General features: G+C 38.6%; 1 protein-coding gene across 5 annotated transcripts in view; it reads right to left on the bottom strand.

Moving 5' to 3' along the window:
* The window catches only part of csmd3a (CUB and Sushi multiple domains 3a), a 235,512-nt gene that overhangs the window by 70,199 nt on the left and 143,654 nt on the right, over window positions 1–21,659 (bottom strand). For 4 of the 5 annotated variants that reach the window (XM_057339366.1, XM_057339370.1, XM_057339367.1 and 1 more), the window contains exons 35-47: window positions 20,508–20,632; window positions 20,028–20,124; window positions 18,376–18,480; window positions 18,086–18,204; window positions 15,479–15,548; window positions 10,887–11,003; window positions 8,511–8,720; window positions 7,978–8,166; window positions 7,582–7,759; window positions 5,226–5,371; window positions 3,997–4,077; window positions 3,645–3,758; window positions 985–1,173 (exon numbers count right to left, since the gene is read on the bottom strand). In XM_057339366.1, coding sequence (XP_057195349.1) covers window positions 985–1,173; window positions 3,645–3,758; window positions 3,997–4,077; window positions 5,226–5,371; window positions 7,582–7,759; window positions 7,978–8,166; window positions 8,511–8,720; window positions 10,887–11,003; window positions 15,479–15,548; window positions 18,086–18,204; window positions 18,376–18,480; window positions 20,028–20,124; window positions 20,508–20,632 — 1,740 coding nt within the window. The remainder of the gene's footprint in view (window positions 1–984; window positions 1,174–3,644; window positions 3,759–3,996; window positions 4,078–5,225; window positions 5,372–7,581; window positions 7,760–7,977; window positions 8,167–8,510; window positions 8,721–10,886; window positions 11,004–15,478; window positions 15,549–18,085; window positions 18,205–18,375; window positions 18,481–20,027; window positions 20,125–20,507; window positions 20,633–21,659) is intronic. The other variant, XM_057339369.1, reaches the window with a different exon arrangement.

The raw sequence follows: 21,659 nt of genomic DNA, 5'->3' as shown, positions 1-21,659 counted from the left end.
TCGATATCTTTTTTCAAGCGTAGCTTGTCCGTGAAGCACGGCTCTGGGATCAGTAGGAAATGCTGCTCGATCTAAAAGCAGTGCGAGTTTGAGTCGCTTATAATGTGCATTTGAAAAAGCAACACCCGTCAAACATGATCGTTATAAATATACTTTATTATCATAAAAATACCTGAGGAGGCTTGAGTAACAGTGATAAAAAGACGTCCATAGGCATTTCCCAGATTCTAGAACGTGTCATGGTCTTCTTCTGCAGTGCGTAATTGGAGTTTCCGCACGAGAGCGCCCTCTGGCTTTCGGATGCAGCAGCATTTTCCCGTACTTCACTCAAAAGCTGTGCATAAATCACGTGATATGATATTTATCGTCAATTTATCGTGACAGCCCTATATGTACCTGACCGTATTTTGTGGCGCTGCAAAAAGTATACATAGGTACGCATTTCTGAGACCAGGTTGTTAGAAACAGAGCTCCACAAATCCCACTTGAGTATCACTGCTAAACATTCAGGAAACGCTGTCGCTGAGAGGAGGAGAAAATAGATACGGCTCCTCGTTCTCTATTCCAGTGAGACTGTGGCGATGGCGCGAGCATTAATGAGCGTCCCATCACTGATGAGTTATAGGGTCATTTACTGATTGCAACCACTTAAATAATTAGCGGCTAATAACACACCGAATGCATCTCAGAGTGTCTCGGCCGCCACACCGCTATCAAGAAACACTCCAGCATCTTTCAGTGGTTTGCACGTCTGCCGCTCCTAAATGAGATTTCAGGAAACATTTTTCCGTAATGGTCACACGGCATAAAAAACCCACTCCGTTATTTCTCAAACAGATTCCGAGGCTCCAAATTACGTTTCAAATTCTCCACCGAGGAAGAAAGGGTGTCAGAATTACGACGGGGCGAAGAATAATGGCTGTAATACTCAGACGGGCGCTTGTACCGCTGTCGGTCTGAATGTGAGGAATGATTCAAACTCACCATCAAAGATCTCCAGAATATCAAACTCTTTCTCCGTCTGGAAGAGTTCAAAGTGCAGTGTGATGTTGTAGCCCTTCTCCACGTTCACCATCCAGGAGCACATCTGAAGGTTTGGGTAGCTGTCTGGGTAACCCGGACTCAGAATTACGCCGTTCGAGTCGAACAGAACCTCGTTGTCTGGACACTGAACTACGAAAAAAACGCGTGTTAAATACAACAGACACCAGCAGACATACACACCATCTGCAAGACACTATTTATATTTCCTAGATGTTTTTTGATTGATTACCATTTGTGTAAAAATATTATGGTTAGACCAGTGTTGGGTAAGTTACTCTGAAAAAGTAATTAATTACTAGTTACTAATTACACATTCGATAATGTAATTAGATTACTGTACAAGTTACTCTCTTCAAAAAGTATTTAATTACTAATTACTAATTACTTTCTATATCCTACATCAACCTTGATGAGTTAAGTGATTCAAGGATAGACATGAAACAGCTCTTTCAATTCATTTAAATAAATAACATAAAACTACATAAAGTATTATTATTAATTACAAACGTGAGAATTATACATTAAAGCACAGATTTTTATGTTAGACTTTGAATTTTGATGTAAATTCCTCTTCTGCACACACACATATTACACAAAGTATTTAGTTTAATTACATCAGAAGTAACTGTAATTAAATTACAGAAAAAATAAGAGTAATCCCTTACTTTACTTTTTCAAGGGGAAAGTAATTAAATTACAGTAACTAATTACTTAGTAACTAGTTACACCCAACACTGGGTTAGACTATGGTTAAAAGCGTGGTTTATTTGTGGTCAATATGGTTACTATAGTTAAACCATGGTACATTTTCATAACATCTCAGTCTCAAGTTCATTCTGTAAGCGCTCTGAGTGACTCAAACTGATAACTTGTGAGTTTTCCGGAGTCTTCTTGACTGATTTTTGGAAAGAACAGGCTCATAAATCTTCCACGTTGCTTGTTCTGTACAGTGTGTTTATTCTGAGTGCAGCCAGTGAGACTCGATAGAAAGATGACTCGCCTATCTATTATTTTCTTTCACTCTTATCGCATTCAATTCAGACAGCAAACTCCAGTATAATACATTTCCTTCCTTCTGTGTCGCTTTTATATTAGAGATTACGGAGTGGAACAGCAGTTCAGGAAACTGAAATGTTGATACGCAAACCTGGCCGATCGTGGACACATGCTCAGGGTTGTGATGGCGTTTCAGAATAAGATATCAATGAGGTTTAGTCATTTTAGGTTATTGTAGTTTTATTCATTGTAGCTTTATTTTTTATATATTTTTATTTTCAGTAAGCTGTCATTCATCTTTTTCTTTTCAGGTTTCACATTATTTTAGATTTGTTTTATGTCTGTTTTTCTATCTTTTAGAAATACTGGTGTTTTTTTACTTATAGTTTATATTTCATTTTTTTATTTCCATTTTAATAACTGCTTTAGGCAACATTTCTCACTTTCAATTAGTCTGGGTCTTTCACATAATATTACTTAATAAATAATATTATTTTTAGTTTTAACTATATTTTATATTTTGTCATATTTTAGTAATTTAGCTTTAGTTAACAATAATAACCCTGGTATGGATTAAACCCTGCAAAAAAAATAATTTCTTACCTTTGCATTGTTTTCCAGTACAAACATCAAAAAAGCAAAGCAAAAAAAAAAAGTATATATATATAATATATTAAAAATATCATTCTGAAAAGCAAAATTACATCTTAGGCCCTAAGATATAAAATCTTGTATTTTGAGAAAAAGTTTACGCTTAAAGAAAGAATATCAGCCAATGGTGTAAGAAAAATAAACTTAAATTTACTTTGAGAACTGAAGTTTACTTTTGTACCCCATTGGCAGATGTTCTGTCTTGTATTAATCGTAAACACACTTCATTTAGACTTTATTTTCAGAAAACATCAATTCATTTCTTAGGTCATTTTGCTCCTCAAGTTAACGTATCTTGATTCAAGAATGTTAAGATATTTCTACTGGAAAGCAAAAAAGGTTAAGAAAAAAGTAAGTAAGAATTTCATTTTTTTTGCAGTGAATGTTAAAGTCTCAGTGAAATTAAAATTTACAATGCCTATTTTTTCATGAAATATTGCAGAGTTTATTGTAAATAGTTTATCAATGTGGGTCATTGTCTCTTAAAATTGGAGTGCCCTTCAGTTAAAATCTGAAAATGCACTTCCTTCCTCAAATGACTACCCATCTTAAATGACCTTTGTTAGACGGCTTGGGCGGGGCATCCGTTAACTTTCGGTCTGCTGCCGGTTCCATTTCAAAATGCAATGGCTGTTTTTATACATCCAATCAAATCGCAGAGAAAGACGAAAGCCACGCCCACTATCTTTCTCATTCAAAATTCCATTTCACTCGGAAATGCGTCAAAATATGGAAGAAAAAACGATCGCAACTTCCGGTTCACGGGGACTTTAAGAGTACATCTATACATGAAATAAAACACCAAAAGAAACCCAATTTTAAAATCCACAACCTTTCGCATCAAGCACCAAAGACACTAACAGCCGTTGACAGAGCCGACAACATGACGAGTGAAACCGCAAACAACACGAGACACAAATGAGACGGCGTACGGGACGTTCTGCCAAACTCACCTTGGCAGACCGGCGGAGGACCATCCATCTGCAGTCGCTCACCCAGTCTACAGGTCAAGATCTCGCTCCCGAGCAGCGTGAAGCCCGGCAGGCAGCGGTACCTGATGATGTCTCCTGTTGAGCGATCGCACACACGGATGTTTGCTTCGGCCTGTTCAACTAACGCTCAACAACTCATCAGTTCATTAAGTCCCGACGGCTTACACGTGTGACAGTAATGATGACAAATGCCAAGCAACGCATGTTATTTTTCCCACAAAACAAAGGTGGGAACCTCGGGAATGTCTTTTTAATGAGGATTCCACACACGAGAGATGTAAACAAACACATGATCAAACGTTCCCTTATTTACCGATCTGGAATTCGTCGTCTTCTGCCTGGATCTCAGCGTTGGCGATGGGCAGGGGCGGCTGACAGACTCGAAGCTGGTAGGCTGAGGAAAAAAATAAGACATGTAATGTTTGTGAAAACACTTAGAAACCTACGCATGACGTATAGCTGAATTACCCGAAGACGCGTGTCATTCTCAGGGTCACAGATTCTAACTCAAACTAATCACGTTTCTAAAACCAAAATAAAATTCTGTCATCATTAACTCACCCTCCAGTTGTTCCAAAGCTTTATACATTTCTTTGTTCTGATGATAACATATTTGGAAGAATGCTTGTAACCAAACAGTTATGGGCCACCATTGACTACCATGGAAGGAAAAATGACAACGGTAGTCAGAAGTGCCCCAGAACGGTTTGCTTTCCTACATTCTTCAAAATATCTTCTTTTGTGTTTATCAGAACAAAGAAATGTATACAGATTTTGAACTCGAAGGTGAGTAAACGATGATAGAATTTTCATTTTTGGGTGAACTGTCCCTTTAAACAACAGCAACTTCTGCAGAACGCACAAGAAGATATTTTGAAGGACGTTGATAACCAAACAACATTGACCTCCATTGACTTGCATCATATGAGCCCAAAACCACTAAGTAATTTCTCAAAATATCTTCTTTTGTGTTCCACAGAAAAAAACACAACATGACGGTGAATAAAAAACTGAAAACCAAATGAAAAACCTTTTGTTTAACCCACCATTGCTGAGTCTTTCTTTTAAGAAAAAGATATATTCTTTTTTATATATGGAAAGAGAGCTTGCCTTTAGCCATCAGGCACACGGCGTTTCTCGGCTTTCCACACCTGCTCATTGAGAAACGCTTATTATCACACACGATGGAAGCTTCCAAACACATTACAGCGCCATCGAAATGTGACAGAGGTAATAATCCCAGCCATTTTCCCAAGAAATAAGTAATATCGCTCCTGGCCCATGTGTTTGAGAGCGGTAAAACAAGAAACAAGGGGCTGGAGGGCAGCAACGTGACGCTTAAAAACAGACACAAATGTTCCTCATGCAATTTCACGGCCCCATTTGTGTTGAATGTACGAGTATTCGTGTAAGCGATTCGTGTAAGCGTAATGTTTTCGTGGGAGGGAATAAAGCGGGATAATCGACCTGACAATAGGCGACACGTGAGCTATATGAGAATTAAGCCCTCGTGAATGCGGAGACCTGAGAAACGATGCTCACCATGGTAACGGAGAACAAAGAACCCGCTGGTGCTGAAGTCGCTGTGGAACTTCAGAAGGATGTGATTGGACATGCTGGAGACGGCCTCCTGGGGCGAGCTGCCGCTGAACTGACCCAACTGTGGAGATGTTTGGTCAGGGCCGTCCCTACGAGAGACAGCGGTTCTGTTCAATGCCATGCATTCCACACACATCAACATTTCAAACCTTTTTCATTCTGTTTATTGATGCGCCACGCTCTTTCACTCTCTCTAATTTCTTCTCGCACTCGTGGCCAATCTGTCTCGGAGCTTCAGTAATGAATGTTCATAAAAGCAGAACAGCAAACGTCAAAGACTTCACGAGCGTAAAAACCAACGGCAGCACAGTATAAATAAAGGGAAGAAAAGCCATTAGACGCTGACCTTGCTTTTTATAGAAAAAAAACCCACAATGTATAGCAAAGCGCCTTTATGAAGTGAACACCAATGTATTCTCATCTATATCGGTCATCATGCTTTTATAGGAGTATATTCAGTTGAAAAAAGAGTTTTCAATGGAAAGCTACATTGAAAAAACGAAATGAAGAACTCCTGCGCAAACTCTCACCCCCACATTTAATCTTTCATTTAGTTTTATGTGACCATCTTCCACCCTCTCTCTTTAACTCAAGCAAACCGTTTCTCCTGCTGTACTTTGTATGTAAATGACCTTTCACATGCCAAATGAATCACAATTCATTAAACCAATGAATACATAAATGAAGGTCATGTGTTGACGATGATGTCACAAAAGATGATTTAAATGAGGAAAACAATATCGTATGTTGTGACCTTTCACATCAGCAATCATTGTAAAAATCATTTAAATGATATTAAAAGTGCAATGTGGAGATTTTAGCAGCATCTAGCGGCGAGGTTGTGAATTGCAACCACCGGTTCACTCCACCCCCCCCTTTCGAAGCTCTACGGAGTTCTACACGTCTATACGTGTCTTTGCATTGGCTTTGCCTGCGGAAGCAGGACAAGATAACATATATTATTCCCGGGAGTGTGACAGAATCCCGCTGAACCGGGTCGTAATGACATCTGTCCCGCGCGCAGGTTCTTAGAACAGTCAGCCATCTTCTTAAAGGTACAGTGTCATAAAAATCACATGACCCGCGCGACTAGTCGACATCAAGCTTTAAATGTCACGCCAGATCATTAAGGTTCGTGCAACCCCTTATGTATGTAGATAGAACTAGCTCATTCTAAGGTAATAAAAACATGCCACTTCATTGTGTAAGGTCTTTATACACCTCTGAATAGATGGTTATGTATATTATATTGCATTTCTGTCAATAGATCCTCCAAAAAATGACACACAGGACCTTTAAATATACACTACCAGTCAAAAGGTCTAGAACACTTGGGCGAAACATTTCTCATAATATTAAAAACAGTTTATGAAGGTAAATGCTTTAATGTCTCAAAGTAGTAGACAAAAAAAAAACCATAATTTTGCCAACATGAATGCTTTTTTCGTTACAAAACTAACATTTTATTTAATAAAATTGTTTATGAAATGGATGACTTTGAATAATAAAGCTGCTTGATAAAACGACAAGAAAACACTTTTGCAAATTTAAGGCAAAATGTGACTACACTGAAGACGCTAAAAAAAGGTTTAATTCAGTTTTTAAATAAATTTCTGAATCAACTTTTGAAACGCATATCCTGACTAACATTTACATCTCTCTACTACGTGCATCAACCAAAAACCGGCTATACATAACATTTCAAATGATTAAAATTACTCAGTTTTTGCAAACCACTGCGTTATGCACATATATATTGTATATATAAGATATTTCTTGATAAAACTTGCAGCCCTTGTGTTCACACAGTGTGGATGTGGTTCGCAAGAGCATACAGTAAACAAAAGACAGCGTGTAAACTAACGACAAAGCATTACATAACTCTGAGCTAACAGAATCATCACGAGAGAATAAAGTGCAAACGCTGCAGAGGAACGTTCAACGCTCTTCTCCATCATTTGAATTAATAATGTCGTGCGTTTTTAATATAGTTTTGTACAGCAAAATTAATAAAATAGCGCTGAGTTCTAAGGAACAATCCAATAAATAGCCTAATTATGTGTTTATTATGTGTATAATTGTTATTATTGTTGTAAAAAAAAACAATTAAAAATCTGTTATCAATTATCAAATACTTCTAATAAATAATCCAGCTAACTCCTTAAAAAACACTGTCTGATTTTCCTCGATTCAAAACAATGTTTCCAAATCGTCCTGACGTCTGCATTGGTGCGTTTGCACATAACAGATGTTAGTCTTTAGGTGACGTGTTCTTATAAAGCGTTTGCAGAAGTCTTACCAGATGGTGATGTAGTCGTAGATAGGCTCCGTGTTGAGCACGGTGAAGTTGATGTGAATGCCGTTGCCCGGAGGAACTCTGATGCTCCATATGCAGTCTTTCAGATTGGGGTAGTCGGCCGGGTGGCCCGGAGAATAGATGGTTCCGTTCAGGGCCGTGATATTACCACCGCAAAGTGCTGATGAAAGAGGAATCCAATCAAAGAGCTATTCACCGAGAACGGCGATGCATTTCGCGTGCGACGGAAATAAATGCGGTGATAAAGTCTCGCAACGCTTGTAACGGTTGCTGTCTATGGTATTTGGTCCATATGTTCCCCCAAAAGCTTTGAATTAAATTTGATTACAAAACATCACGGGTTAGATTATAGAGAAACACATCAATTTGGTCGGGTACCTTCACAGCGAGGTACCGGGTGGTTCCAGTTGCGGCTGACCCCATGCAGGCACGTGAGGGACGCCTCGCCCAACAGGGTGTATCCCGGCAGGCATTGAAAAGAGATGGTCATGCCCACTCCAAAATCACTGCCAATAACCATCCCGTTCCGAAAGGGTCGTGGGTCCGGGCACCTCTGAAGCTCATACGCTGAGCAGACAAACAAAGCTCTTCAAATGTTTTTAAGTGGAACATCAAGAGTACATTTGTAAAAATAAAAAAGTCCTTTAATGGCTCTTCTGTATCCGTACCCTTCTCTTAACACAAAGCCATCAATAGACTGTACTGTCAAAGTTTCTCAGTGTTTCCAAATGTTCGAATCTATACTCGTTGAAATAAAAAAAGGACAAATGGTATCGCTCAATGCAGCGGTACGAAAAAAGGTCTAAAAGTTTGACTGAACTCAAAAAGAACAATTGGTTACATATCTCTTCCTGTTAGTGTCTGTATTGGCAGGTGAAGCGATGGCTGAAGACAGGTCTCATCTGTCTTACCTTCGTAGGTGATGCGGAAACCGGGTTTGTTCTGGGAGTAATCGCTGCGAAAGAAGAAGCTGGTCTCGTGGGTCGTGCTGAAGAAAGGCTCCGGTACAACAGGACCGCTGAATCTATCGATCACCGAGCCCGAGTCCAGCGTCCCGCTACGAACTTCAAGGTAGTCGTGCACGGCCTCCGTGGAGAAGTTGAGAAATTGCAGGTGAATTCCTGATGAAAAATGAGAGACATGCAGTACGTTTTGAGAATACCTCAGGATCTACTTTGAGGTTTCCCTGCAGGAATGGAAAAACTCGTCTTTAAAGTCTCAATTGTTTCTCACAGATACAGAGAGAATGGAGAACTTTGCTCCAGAGAAAAACCGCTCGATAATATCATGGGGTCTTCAGAAGATACGCTTCAGAAGAAGAAATCTCAAAAATGACTGAAGTCGTAAATAGATATGATAAGATCTTTGCAACTAAAGGCCAGACAGTCTTTTGACTTTCACCCATCATAAAATAAGTTTAAGAAGAAAATGAGAATGACCAATGATCTTTTCGAAGACACTGTTGAGATCTCTTGTGAAACTCTAGAGGAGACATATAGTAGTGGCAAAATTTATGTCTAACTTTGGAAAATTGATGGCTTTACACTTTATTCAAGTATGTTATTAAATATGTATTAAAACTCAAGAATTTAGGGATGTAACGAATACCGGTTTCACGATTAACCATGTTAAAAACGCCCAAAGGTTAGTATTATTATTATTATTATGTCATATTTCAATTATCATTAAACCGTATATCGTTTTTAAAACTAATGGTAAATACTGTCCAGCATCAGCCAAATTTAGCAACAGTATAACAGAGGCGCATCATGAAATGCGGATTTTGTTCATTTATGTCAGGAGTGCAAAATAAACAAGCAAAATAATATGTTATTGATCCGAGACATTCATACAGTATTCATCCTCATATGCTCCTGTTTATTCGTGATCACAGGACTTTTAGTCCAAAAATATGCACATTGGGGAAATATAGATATACTGAAACACGATCACTTCATATTTCTTAAAGTCTCAGTGAAATTTAAAATGACAATGGCTATTTTTTCATGAAATATTGCAGCGTTTTTTGTTAAGTTTATCCATGTGGGTCATTCTCTTTTTAAAATGTGTGTGCCCTCATGATCTTCACTTAAAGTCTGAAAATGCACTTCCTTCCTGTAATGACTGTCCATTTTAAATGACGCGTGTTAGACGGCTTGGGCGGAGCATCCGTTAACTCCTCCCCTTCGACTGTCAGTCTGCTGCCAGTTCCATTTCAAAATGCAACGGCTGTTTTTATACATCCAATGAAATCGCAGAGAAAGACGAAAGCCACGCCCACTATTTTTCTCATTAGAAATTCCATTTCACTCGGAAATGCGTCAAAATACGGAAGTAAAAACGATCGCAACTTCCGGTTCATGGGGACTTTAAGACAGACTGAATGACGAGTTAAACTCCGTCTGTCTCTTTTGCGATCGTTCTTATGACTGCAGATGTCTCCTGGGTCCTAAAGTACACCCATTACTCAACACATGAAGACAGATGATTTTCTGATTTGTGTTGCGTTTAAATCAATGTTTGATTTGCTTAAGGTTGTGTTCAACCTGAACAAGAGAAACTTTGACCTGATGGCCCCATTGTGCCATGATTAATGTTAATGTTTAATGTTTAATTTATTTGATGTTTACGAGAACAAAAAGGTGCTTTTAACAAGTCACATCAATATTAAACTTGATATCTTGGTACTTTTTTGTACATTTAATCATCTGATAATCGTGATCATTTTGTTCACTATAATCATGAGGTGAAATTTTCATACCGTTTCATCTCTACAATAATTTAAGGAAACAACACATGAGCAAAATTTGTTGAGTCAAGACCCAGGAGAATGACTGCTGGAGTCAAAAACCAAGAGAAATAAAAATAACAATATAAATATCTGATAAAACTTTAATACTCAATGCTTGCTTTATTTCCTCTGAGCTTTAAATGCCTTTTTTTGTATATAATAGAATAAAATCCATATTCCCTAATATGCTGTCGTTTGCCTTTTTGCTAAATAATATTTCCAATAAATTCCTTCAAATCATTTTTTTCTCCTCCTTGAACCATACAAATCATATTTTGATGGTTTAACTGACCCTGAGGGGGCATTAAAAGCAACTATAAACATAAAAATATACCCTCAATAATCTGAAAAGTAGGAAACACAGATCTCCATTTGCTTTTTCTAAATGACTCTCAGTGCCATGAAGAAATATAACAGCAACCCACATGACAATTACATAGATGAACTTAAAGGAAATAAAAAGTAGAAGAAAGTAGAAAAGTTAAAGGATACAAACCAAAACCAACAGGAAGCTGGACGGTCCAGTTGCAGTCGAGACCGCTTGGGTAATTTCCAGGAAATCCAGGACTCAGAATGACTCCATTCATCTCAGACAGAAAACCTCCACACTGAGCTGTGAACCGAAAACATCATGTACACAATCCTCCATCAACACTTCTGATAGCATCACAACAACACCGCATAAACCAAATCCATGAAATCACTCATATAGAAAAAGAAACAGGCTTATCAACTTCTCAAATGAAGAAGAAAGCCAATAAAAGCCAACAATACTATTATCACGCAGATTACCTTCTCAACTCCATTACGGAATCTAGCGAAACACAAAATGAACTAATTTGCACATATAAGAAACCCTCGCGTTCTTTATATTAATACTAATGCAATGGTGTGCAATAAGAAAGAGAAACGTTAATGGAATGAATTTACTGCATTCGTTTTGAGCTTGGAAGAAAATGATGCATGGGTTATGGCTTCTCCTAATGACTTTTTAAATTAACAACGTCCAATCTCGTTCGCATTCCAAAGTCAATATTGAAGCAACCGGTGCGAGGGGGAGTGAAGTACATGCCCTCGAGTGTGTGTATGTCTCCCCCTGTGTTTGAGTTTGTCTTATTGGCAATGATGTAATGAACGCCTCCTCTGACTGACTGCATCCATTTACGCTAGTTTACGAGCGCAATTGAAATGTCAATAGAGACACGCGGCAAGCTTTGTTTACGGTGCACGAGCTCAGATCAATTAAACATCAAGTGTCACTCGACAGTAAAACCACAGACGTACTCTAACATATGGTTGAGAAAACATCGCTTCTTTCATCTCCGACGGCAACGTGCTGAAAAAAACATCAATGATCTTAAAAGAAGTGTCAGGTTATTTGGATAATAAAAAAATGGTTCATGCTATAAGCCAGTGGTTCTCAAACTGGGGGCCGTGGCCTCCTGGGGGGCCCCAAGATGGATCCAGGGGGGCCACAGATTTTGTGGCATTTTATGAAATATAGAAATTTATCATAGATTTTATGCAATCAAACATCAGAAAAATGACACCACCAACCAAAAGAATTGAGGTTTTAGCATTGTATAACTGAATGTTTTTGGTTTAATTAAAATTCTAAGTTTAAGATTATACGTCTTTATATGGGGGGCCACAAAGTGATGCACTTAACACAAAGGGGGCCTTACAACGAAAAAGTTTGAGAACCACTGCTATAAGCGATATATTCTCACAAGTTCACAGAAATCTGTGTCAAAATCAGCATAATAAAGGACTTTCAGTACATTTTTGTAAAAATGGGGATTAGCAATACTCCAAATTTGTATGCTTAATTCATACATTTTTTGTATATGTATTTAAATAAATATTTAACAAAAAAGTTATAATCTCATTGCTGTCGGGCGGAAACCTCACATCTTTATTTTTCATGATTTTCATTTATCTTTTTTATAAAAAATATGAAACTATATATTTTTTGTTATTATTGTTCATCTTTTATGTTTGTCTGTGGGTTGCAAATATTTTCCCAGAGAAATGAAAAGAGAGAATTAAGAACAGCTATATACAATGTTTATTTTTTCATTTTTTTCCATTTCAGTTTTGAAGCTACAGAGCTGTCCCCCAACAGCGATGCTATAGAAAATATAAAAAGACATATACTTAAGGATAACTGATATCATTTCATATCTCTCGTATGCCCTCCAGCTCTTAAATGTTCAATTTCAGATGTCCCGAAACGTTTTCCTTGCCACTAGGTTACCGGAGGAACCGTCAACAGTTTGTGAGTTCTTACTGGAACTAAGAGCAAGTCTCTCAGAGACCTGAACTAGTGCCAAGAATATTCAGGAGATTCTGCCAGCGTGGCATCAGAGGACCCATAAAGAATCTTTTAATTCCTGCATTCAGAGTAAATTGCTTTTGGAGAGCGGTGTTCGCTGCATTTAGTGTCTTTATGTGTAAACTGTCAGTGGCAAATCCTAAGAGACACATACTTCAATAATCTTCTGGAGTTGTTCTCAGCTACAGTAGTAAACAGCTGTCACTACTCATCGCAGTACTCACATTAATGACACAACCGCTCGGAGATCTGGACATAAACTTAAATTGAGAGGAACCCTTACATCCCTCTCTGTGTGTGTGATAGTGTTAAATTATAATGCATTTCATTTCTGTTGCTATAACTACACACAGACATACATACTGTGTACATACTAGGGATGCACGGATGGTCTCGGACGATAAATGGTCTTTTTTAATGTTATTGGAAATCACCCGATAACAAAATCAGGCCGATATTTTATAGCCGATAAATTATGAATCCTCTGGTTGAACCACTTCAGCTGCACGCTGCTCACAGTTAAAATCCAGTACAGTCTTGATCAATCACTGCTATTAGCAAAACATTGTTGATGTAGGTACAGTATGTAGATCTTTACGAATGTGTAAATCATAGGAACAAAAGCATATTGTTTGAATCAGATTGCTGTTTGAATGATTTCTGTCTTGAGACCTGTTAGACTTTTCTGGGTTGCACTGAAAGAACATCTATAATTTGATAAGTAAATAAAAGTGATACCAGAAAAGTTTATAAACAGCATTCACTTGCCCCCCCCCACCGCACACCAAAGGCACAGACAGACAGACAGACAGAGACAGACACAAGACACAGACACAAGACACAGACAGACAGACACAAGACACAGACAGACAGACACAAGACACAGACACTGAAGGACAGCCAGAGACAATGGCAGATAAAAAGAGAGACAGAGACAGCAAAACCTAGACAGACAGACAGGCAGATTCAAAGACAGACAAGTCAGGGAGAATAAAAGACAGACAGAGACACTGACAGACAGACAAAGACAGACACAAGACACAGACAGACAGACAGACAGACAGAGACAGACAGAGACAGACAGACAGACAGACAGACAGACAGACAGACAGAGACAGACACAAGACACAGACACTGAAGGACAGCCAGAGACAATGGCAGATAAAAAGAGAGACAGAGACACCAAAACCTAGACAGACAGACAGACAGATTCAAAGACAGACAAGTCAGGGAGAATAAAAGACAGACAGAGACACTGACAGACAGACAGACAGACAGACAGAGACAGACACAAGACACAGACACACACACAGACAGACAGACAGAGACAGAGACAGACGCAAGACACAGACACTGAAGGACAGCCAGAGACAATGGCAGATAAAAAGAGAGACAGAGACACCAAAACCTAGACAGACAGACAGACAGACAGACAGATTCAAAGACAGACAAGTCAGGGAGAATAAAAGACAGACAGAGACACTGACAGACAGACAGACAGACGCAAGACACAGACACTGAAGGACAGCCAGAGACAATGGGAGATAAAAAGAGAGACAGAGACACCAAAACCTAGACAGACAGACAGACAGACAGACAGACAGACAGATTCAAAGACAGACAAGTCAGGGAGAATAAAAGACAGACAGAGACACTGACAGACAGACAGACAGACAGACAGACAGACAGACAGACAGACAGAGACAGACACAGACACAGACGCAAGACACAGACACTGAAGGACAGCCAGAGACAATGGCAGATAAAAAGAGAGACAGAGACACCAAAACCTACACAGACAGACAGACAGATTCAAAGACAGACAAGTCAGGAAGAATAAAAGACAGACAAACAGACAGAGATGTTAAGAAACGTATAGCCAGACAGAAGCTGTGAAAGACAGACAGACAGAGACACTCAAACATAGACAGACAGAGAAAACCTATACGGTACAGACACTGAAAGGCAGACAGACAGAGAAACAGTGAGACAGACATCTAAAGATAGACAGACAATGACAGTGAGGTAAGTAAGTAAAACAGACACCAAAAAGACAGACAGACAGAGACCATGAAAGAGAGAGAGAGAGAGAGAGAGAGAGAGAGAGAGAGAGAGAGAGAGAGAGAGAGAGAGATGACAGACAGACACATTGACAGAGACTACGAAAGACAGACAGACAGATACACTAGTCTCTAAACATTTATTTTCCTCTAAATACATAAAAGATATAAATGAAACAAAGACAATAATATTGGCTCGTTTCATTCAGTTCAACTGTGACACCAAACACAAGACATTAAAGACATATCAAACGCCTTCGCTGTCCTGTACTCGAGAAAGACACTTGACCTCAGAGGGTCTCGCTGCTATTAGAGAACTTCTGAATGAATGACAAGAGTAACATTACAACCCAGAAAATCGTGAAAATGTGAGACATGAATGAGGTTTAAGGCCAAAAGATTTCAACAAAAGAGAAAATAAAAAGACGGCAAGAGCGGACTGAATGAAAGCTTAAACGATGGCCTGAAGATAGTCTTTTCATAGTCCGTTTGATTAAATAGAGTTTCAACATACTACATCCGATCTCTCCACGGTCGGTCCATTAGAATGAAACAGCTGCTACAATGAGACGAAAAAGGCAGAAACTCACAGAATAGCAGGAACGCGGGGGTCATTACGGCACGCTTATTTGAAGAATTGAGATTACCCGGAAGGAAAGTGGTAGAAGCGCAGGGACTGATGTCGACACTTACCCAGGCAGAGAGGAGCCGGATAATTCCATCTTCTGACGGGTCCTGGCATGCATGTTATGTGTGCACTTCCCTACAATGAGTGAAAATGAAGAAAGATGTTCACTAATCCAAAGCAACGTCTCGCAGGATCACCGGGGACCAAAACAACAACACTGCGCATTCTGAATTGGTTAAAGGGAAAGTTCACCCAAAAATGACACTTCTGTCATCATTTGTTCATCCTCGTGTCAATCAAAACCTGTATGTGACTAGTTCTTCCGTGGAACACAAAAGGAGATATTTTGAGAAACGTCTTAGTGGAAGTCAATGGGGTCCCAAACTGTTTGGTCACCAACGTTCTTCAAAATGTCTTCTCTTGTGTTCTGCAGAAGAAAGAAAGTCATACGTGAAAGATGCATGAGATTTCATTTTTGGCGAACCGTCTCTTGAATGTGTCGCCAATTACGAAAAAAAGCCAAAATAGGAAAGACATTTCTGGTCCTCCAGTAGCACTAAACAGAATTTATGAAAAAAGGACAAACACATTTCCCCCAAACAGCCCCTCCTCCCTCTGTCATTGCTCAACAGAAAACACACACTGTTAAAAAAGCAATCCCATCATCTACATAATAACATGTATTTGCGCAAACATTGTCTCATCACATTGAAGAATTCTGCTGATTTGTTTTAAGGGTCGGTGAGCTCCCAGCATGCACTGCAGTATAAATAAATAATGCAGTTACTGTAAAAGCATTATTGCTGTTTGCTATATTTATGCTGTTGTTGATTCTGTGTTGTGTGCTCTTCTCTTCACTTGACGAGCTTTGTTGATTGCCACTTTTATAGAACTTGTGTGTTAAGTCTGTGCGCGTCTGTGCGAAAATACGGCACATAATATCTAATGAAAAGTATGTCTTGCAAGCCATAGATTTCATATTAAGAGGCATATACAGTACATGTAAAACCAATAATGGCAAATAAAATCACTTGTCTTGACAATTTGTTAAACAAGAAAACTTTAGGTCCCCTGAAAAGAATTTATCGGCTGCATGAAACATTTTAAATTTAGGAAACGATCCATTTGGAATGGGCTAAAACGAATATTTAAAATGATATTACAAAAGAGATAATTCACCCCAAATAAAAACCATATCACTGACTTACCCTTGTGTTCGAAAGATGTAGGACTTTTCTATTCTTTACAATAATGAAACCTTTTTCATTTAAAAACCTTTTTACTTTTTTCCAAACAAAGAAAGTGAATAGTGACACTCACTAAAATCAACACAAAAGCCTGTTTACACCAACACCTATAAAGTTTCAAATATCGTTCTAAATTTGAATACAGCACCCCAACGATAACTATACAGAGGAACAATATCGATCGAGCATTTTCTTCAGCTGATGAAAGTAAACATTTTCGAGTTATAATAAAAAGAACATTATTTGAAAAATAAAAAGAACATCGTCCTTCAGTATTTATTGTAGTTATTACAGTTGTCTTGCTTTGCGTGAAGTTCGCACCTGCTTTGTTGTTCCAAAAAAGAAAGTCAGGGGAATAAAAGCCTGTTCACACACAAATGCTGTGTTCTCACCAAACGCGAATTAAGCATTTGGCACCAGTAAATTACATACAAAGCCAATGCAAAGACGCGCATAGATGCGAACTCGCGGCAGGCGGTGCGAATGACGCGAATCAGGCGGCGCGTTTGAGGCATTCTTCCGCGCAAGTTGAAAATTTTCAACTTGAGCTATGAATTCGCGCAAAGATTTTCGCGTCACTCACGCGAAAATAACAAACTTTTCCCGCGATTACTCGCGTTTGGTGTTCACACAGTATAAGAATGATAAACATCAAAATATATAAGAAGAGTTTATTTGCAAAAACAGGTAGTTACGTTAAAAAAAACAAAATCAGGTTTTTATGGTGTTGTATTGTGTTAGTTAGCAGTATTTTTTAAAAGTTATTATAACTTAATGAAAACAACCCAACTGCAGTTTGATTTATATTTTTTGGAATGCACAATAAAAAAACATGATTTGTGGACATTTTGAAAAACAAAGTTGTCTGTTTTTGCAAATGAACTCTTCATAAATGATACCGATGAGTCCATACCGATACGATAAGGTTACATTTATTCTAAGTTAGTTTCACATTTTAAACCCCTTTACATGTTAATGTTTTTAACGTTCATCAAATAGAAAAACGTAAATCTGAAAGTGGTTTCAACAATATCGTTCCTCAGTTACGTTACGGTTAAGGTTTTGGTGCGGACTCGGCTATTTCTTCAATCTTTTCTTTATCTATATAAAATTATCGGCCTTATGTACCAAAATGTCCTTTCTGTGAGAACTTTACCTTAAAGACGGTTGTTAAGACGAGTCAAAAATCATCTTCCAACTTCTCTAAACAATTCCCTTTTTTTCCACGCCCAACCTCACGCTATTGGTTGAGTCAACGTTCCTCCGCTCAAACAGAGAGTTCGTTTACGCCTTTTCTAAACCTCAACCCACAAACGTCATTTCTGCATATTAAACTACCGTAGGACAGGACGCCATTTTAACCATCAAAAACAATGACACGCCTCACTTTTAAACCAAACACTGCTGGATTCTAAATCAACCCACCTTTAGTGTATAGCCCTGTTCACAGTGAAACGACACGACGTCACCCACCAAGTAACGGTCGCCCACTTTCAATCCATTGCTGGGGGTTTGAGGTTCCGGGCAGGAGTCCAAACCTATTGCTTAGGATACAAGGAAACTCTTTATTTGTCAGAAAGTGAAAGGTCCCGACGCACAAATGTATTTCATGCCTCACGCTGAAAGATGCAAAGCAGCGCCCTGTGGGAGAAAGAAAGTCACAATACAGCAAACGCTGCGTTACGTCCCTTTCTAGAGGCCATCAGTCATCATACCTGTGTACTCCAGATGAAAACCTGCTCCGGAGACGCTCATGTCCGTCTGAAAGGTGAGGTACAGGTTGTTGGACGTGGTGTTCAGCAGGGGTGGTATGGTGGTCCCTGGAGGAAATCAAAAAGAATTTTTGGTTTGCGTGATGGGGGAACAGTGAAGGATTGTGACGTTCCGCCATGTGGATGTCAGTCAACTCTGTCAGGGCTGTCACTGGTTTTATGGAGTCGCTAGGTTCATTGACGGAGCGCCGCTCAAGTTAAAGTTGGGTCGCACCTCGCTGCCGGTCCACCTAATCACTCTGAAATTACAGTTGGGCACACGACAAGACGGATCAGACCTATCGCTGTTTTGTGAACCTGCCGTGACCTCCGTGGAAAAGAGTGATAGCCGCTCTGGAATCTCGATGATGGGCTATTTGTCGAGCGAGCGCTGACATTCGGCAGTAAAGAGGTCGTGACGGATAGAGTCAGGCATCGCACTCGCTGTCTTAACCTCAGGGTGAATTTAGATCGAGGGCGTCCCATATATCCTATTTGCCGCTCCAAATAAAGAGCAGGAACGCTGGTTCTGCTAAAGCACATTCGGGTCCTTCCGATAGATTCCTTTAATCTTTCATTTGTCCTCCGAGCAGATTAAACGTCAGCCTGTCGACAATAGTTAAGGTTTTGTCTAAGAGTGATGGCGAGCACTAAGGTCAGCCTGTGTTTATTTTGCATTGTGCTGCTGACGCGATAGCCGGTGTCTGGCGGTGGGGATACGCTGCCAAATAACGCTGATATCATCCCGTGTCTTCTACTTACAGCGAAGGAAACTCAGACTGCGAGTTCATTCTCGTTGCTTATAAAGCTGTTGATCCGTGATATCCTGTGACAGCTCAAATATTGACACGCTTTGGCTGATAAAACAAATCTCTAGATGAAAGCCAGACCAGAGTGAGGTTATTTTTATGAGGTCTTCACAGATACGACAGCCGTGATTCTCATCAGACTCTTGGGTTGACTAAAGTAAAAAATAAGCTACAAGAGGGAGCACCTAGATTGTGGGTGTCGGTTTATTTGGAAAATAACCTGTCACAAGTACGGTTTTTATAGATAGCAGATAGTTTTGAGGAAATGATCAGGAAATAAGACGGAAGTGAACTTGTGTCACCCATTTGAGCATCACAACTGTATTTGTAATTAATAATAATGATAACAATATTGTATACCTAATAATAATAACAATATTAGGTAACACTTTATTTTACGATGCCCTTTTACACACGTAATTACTATACATTTTGCTTAAATTAAAATAAATGTAACTAATAATTTAATCATAACAATAATTCAATATTTGTGATAATAATATCTAATAAAATATCTAAACTGAATATTGTTATTATTTCTAAAGATAATAATAATGAATAATAATGATGATGATAATAATAATAATCATTTTCAATATGTCAGTAGTTGTAATAATATTTAATAAAATATCTAAACTGAATAATATTAATAATGTTAATAATATTAACAACAATAATAATGATAATTCTACGATTATAATCATTTTTAATATTATTAATCAGTTTAGTTTTTATTAAATATTATTATTACAAATATGGAAATATTGTTACATTTTCTTTATCTGCACATGACAGTGTCCATCTTACCTGAATAGCTCCCGAGTCTTGGAGCGTTGCTGTCGACACCATCGTAAAAGTCCAATGAGTCCCAGTTGTGTTCGGTGGAAAATGTAACAACTGTAATCTACAGACATAAAATAAATTAATATGGACAAAAAAACAATAATGGATTTCTGATTTATAATGAACAGCTTAAATACTGTACATATAAACTGGTTCATAATGAACAGCTTATTCTAGTTATGAAATATTTTATCACACCGTAACTTTGCCGTCATTTTCTTTTTTTATATTACAAAGAAGATGCTGTATTGACAAGAGACTTCCCTCTTTAAAATGTAAAAGCCATAAAGAAAGGCAATTTAAATACCACAGCAAAGCAGAAAACACTGAAATTCCCTTGATAACATTTTCAAGCTCCTTGAAAGCTTTGAGTAATCAAACTCACTTCAACCAATCCTCATTCAACATGTTTTTCAGAGATGCAACAAAACTGTTTGGTCTCACTTGGATTCCGGTTCCCTCGGGCACGAAGACCTTCCAAACGCAGTTCAGGTGGTTGTCATAGGGATCCGGGTAACCCGGAGACAAGATGGTCCCACGACGCTTGGTCAGGACGCCTCCGCAGGGAACTGAACGACAGATTTTGGAAGAAATTCAGAATGAATTTGACAGAACGGGTATGAAAAACAGAGCGAGTAAACAAGCCCACAGAGCCAAAATATATCAAAAATACAATAACCTGAAGCAAGAGAGAAAATGAAGGAAGGTGATCAGCAAATGTTATTATAATTAAAGTCTAAATTGAATCGTCAGTTCGTTGCAATGTTGTATGCAAGTGTTTTGAATTTAATCTAATCTGATTTGAAAAATAAAGCTTTAATAACACGAACAATCCTACATAGCAGATATACAGTATTCAATAGGAAAAGCCCTGTGCATGAATCATAAATCTCAGTTCATTTTATTATCATTTTAATATCATGTCATAAAATGACATTGAAGATTGCAGCACAATGAGGGGATCTCAACAATAACAAGTAAGAACACATTACAGATGTAATATTCTCCAGCCTGAACACAACATTATTCACAATGAACACTTCCAAAACCAGGTTACTCTTACACCTCAAGCAAGCAGCCAATAATCAACCGGGTCCATCTTTCTCAACTCCACAGGGATGTCATTACCACAACCGGGTTTAGTTTTGAAGTGCCACACATTAATATTAACATACATTGCGCCCTCTGCTTTCATGTAGCATGAACTAGTTATGTATAAAAGTGTCCTTGCCTCCCACTTTATTCAGATTCTGGGAATTGAAATGACATCCAGAACACGGTCCGGTATGGGGCGACCGCAGGATTTTAAGACCTTTAATACAGGCTCAGTCTTGCTCCGGTTAAATCACATTATGCATTCATCACTTTCAATTATTTAACCTCGCGCTCCTACTTGAAGTTTCCCCTCGTATTTCTGCTCGCCATCGAGAACCCTTTGAGCTGAGAGAAACTCTCGTCTTTTGAAGAGTCGTCTCGCTTAAGAGCGATCCCGCTCATCTTTTTTTCCTTTGGTCACACCTTGCATATAATCCAAACTCTATTGTTAAACTGAACACTTTATATCATATAGTAAATAAAAGCTAGTTTCAAACCATG

Source organism: Triplophysa rosa, linkage group LG8 (assembly GCF_024868665.1).
Source record: "Triplophysa rosa linkage group LG8, Trosa_1v2, whole genome shotgun sequence".
In the NCBI taxonomy this organism is placed as follows: domain Eukaryota; kingdom Metazoa; phylum Chordata; class Actinopteri; order Cypriniformes; family Nemacheilidae; genus Triplophysa; species Triplophysa rosa.
The sequence above is the reverse complement of the archived record's forward strand: the minus strand, read 5'-3'. Positions and strand labels throughout refer to the sequence as shown.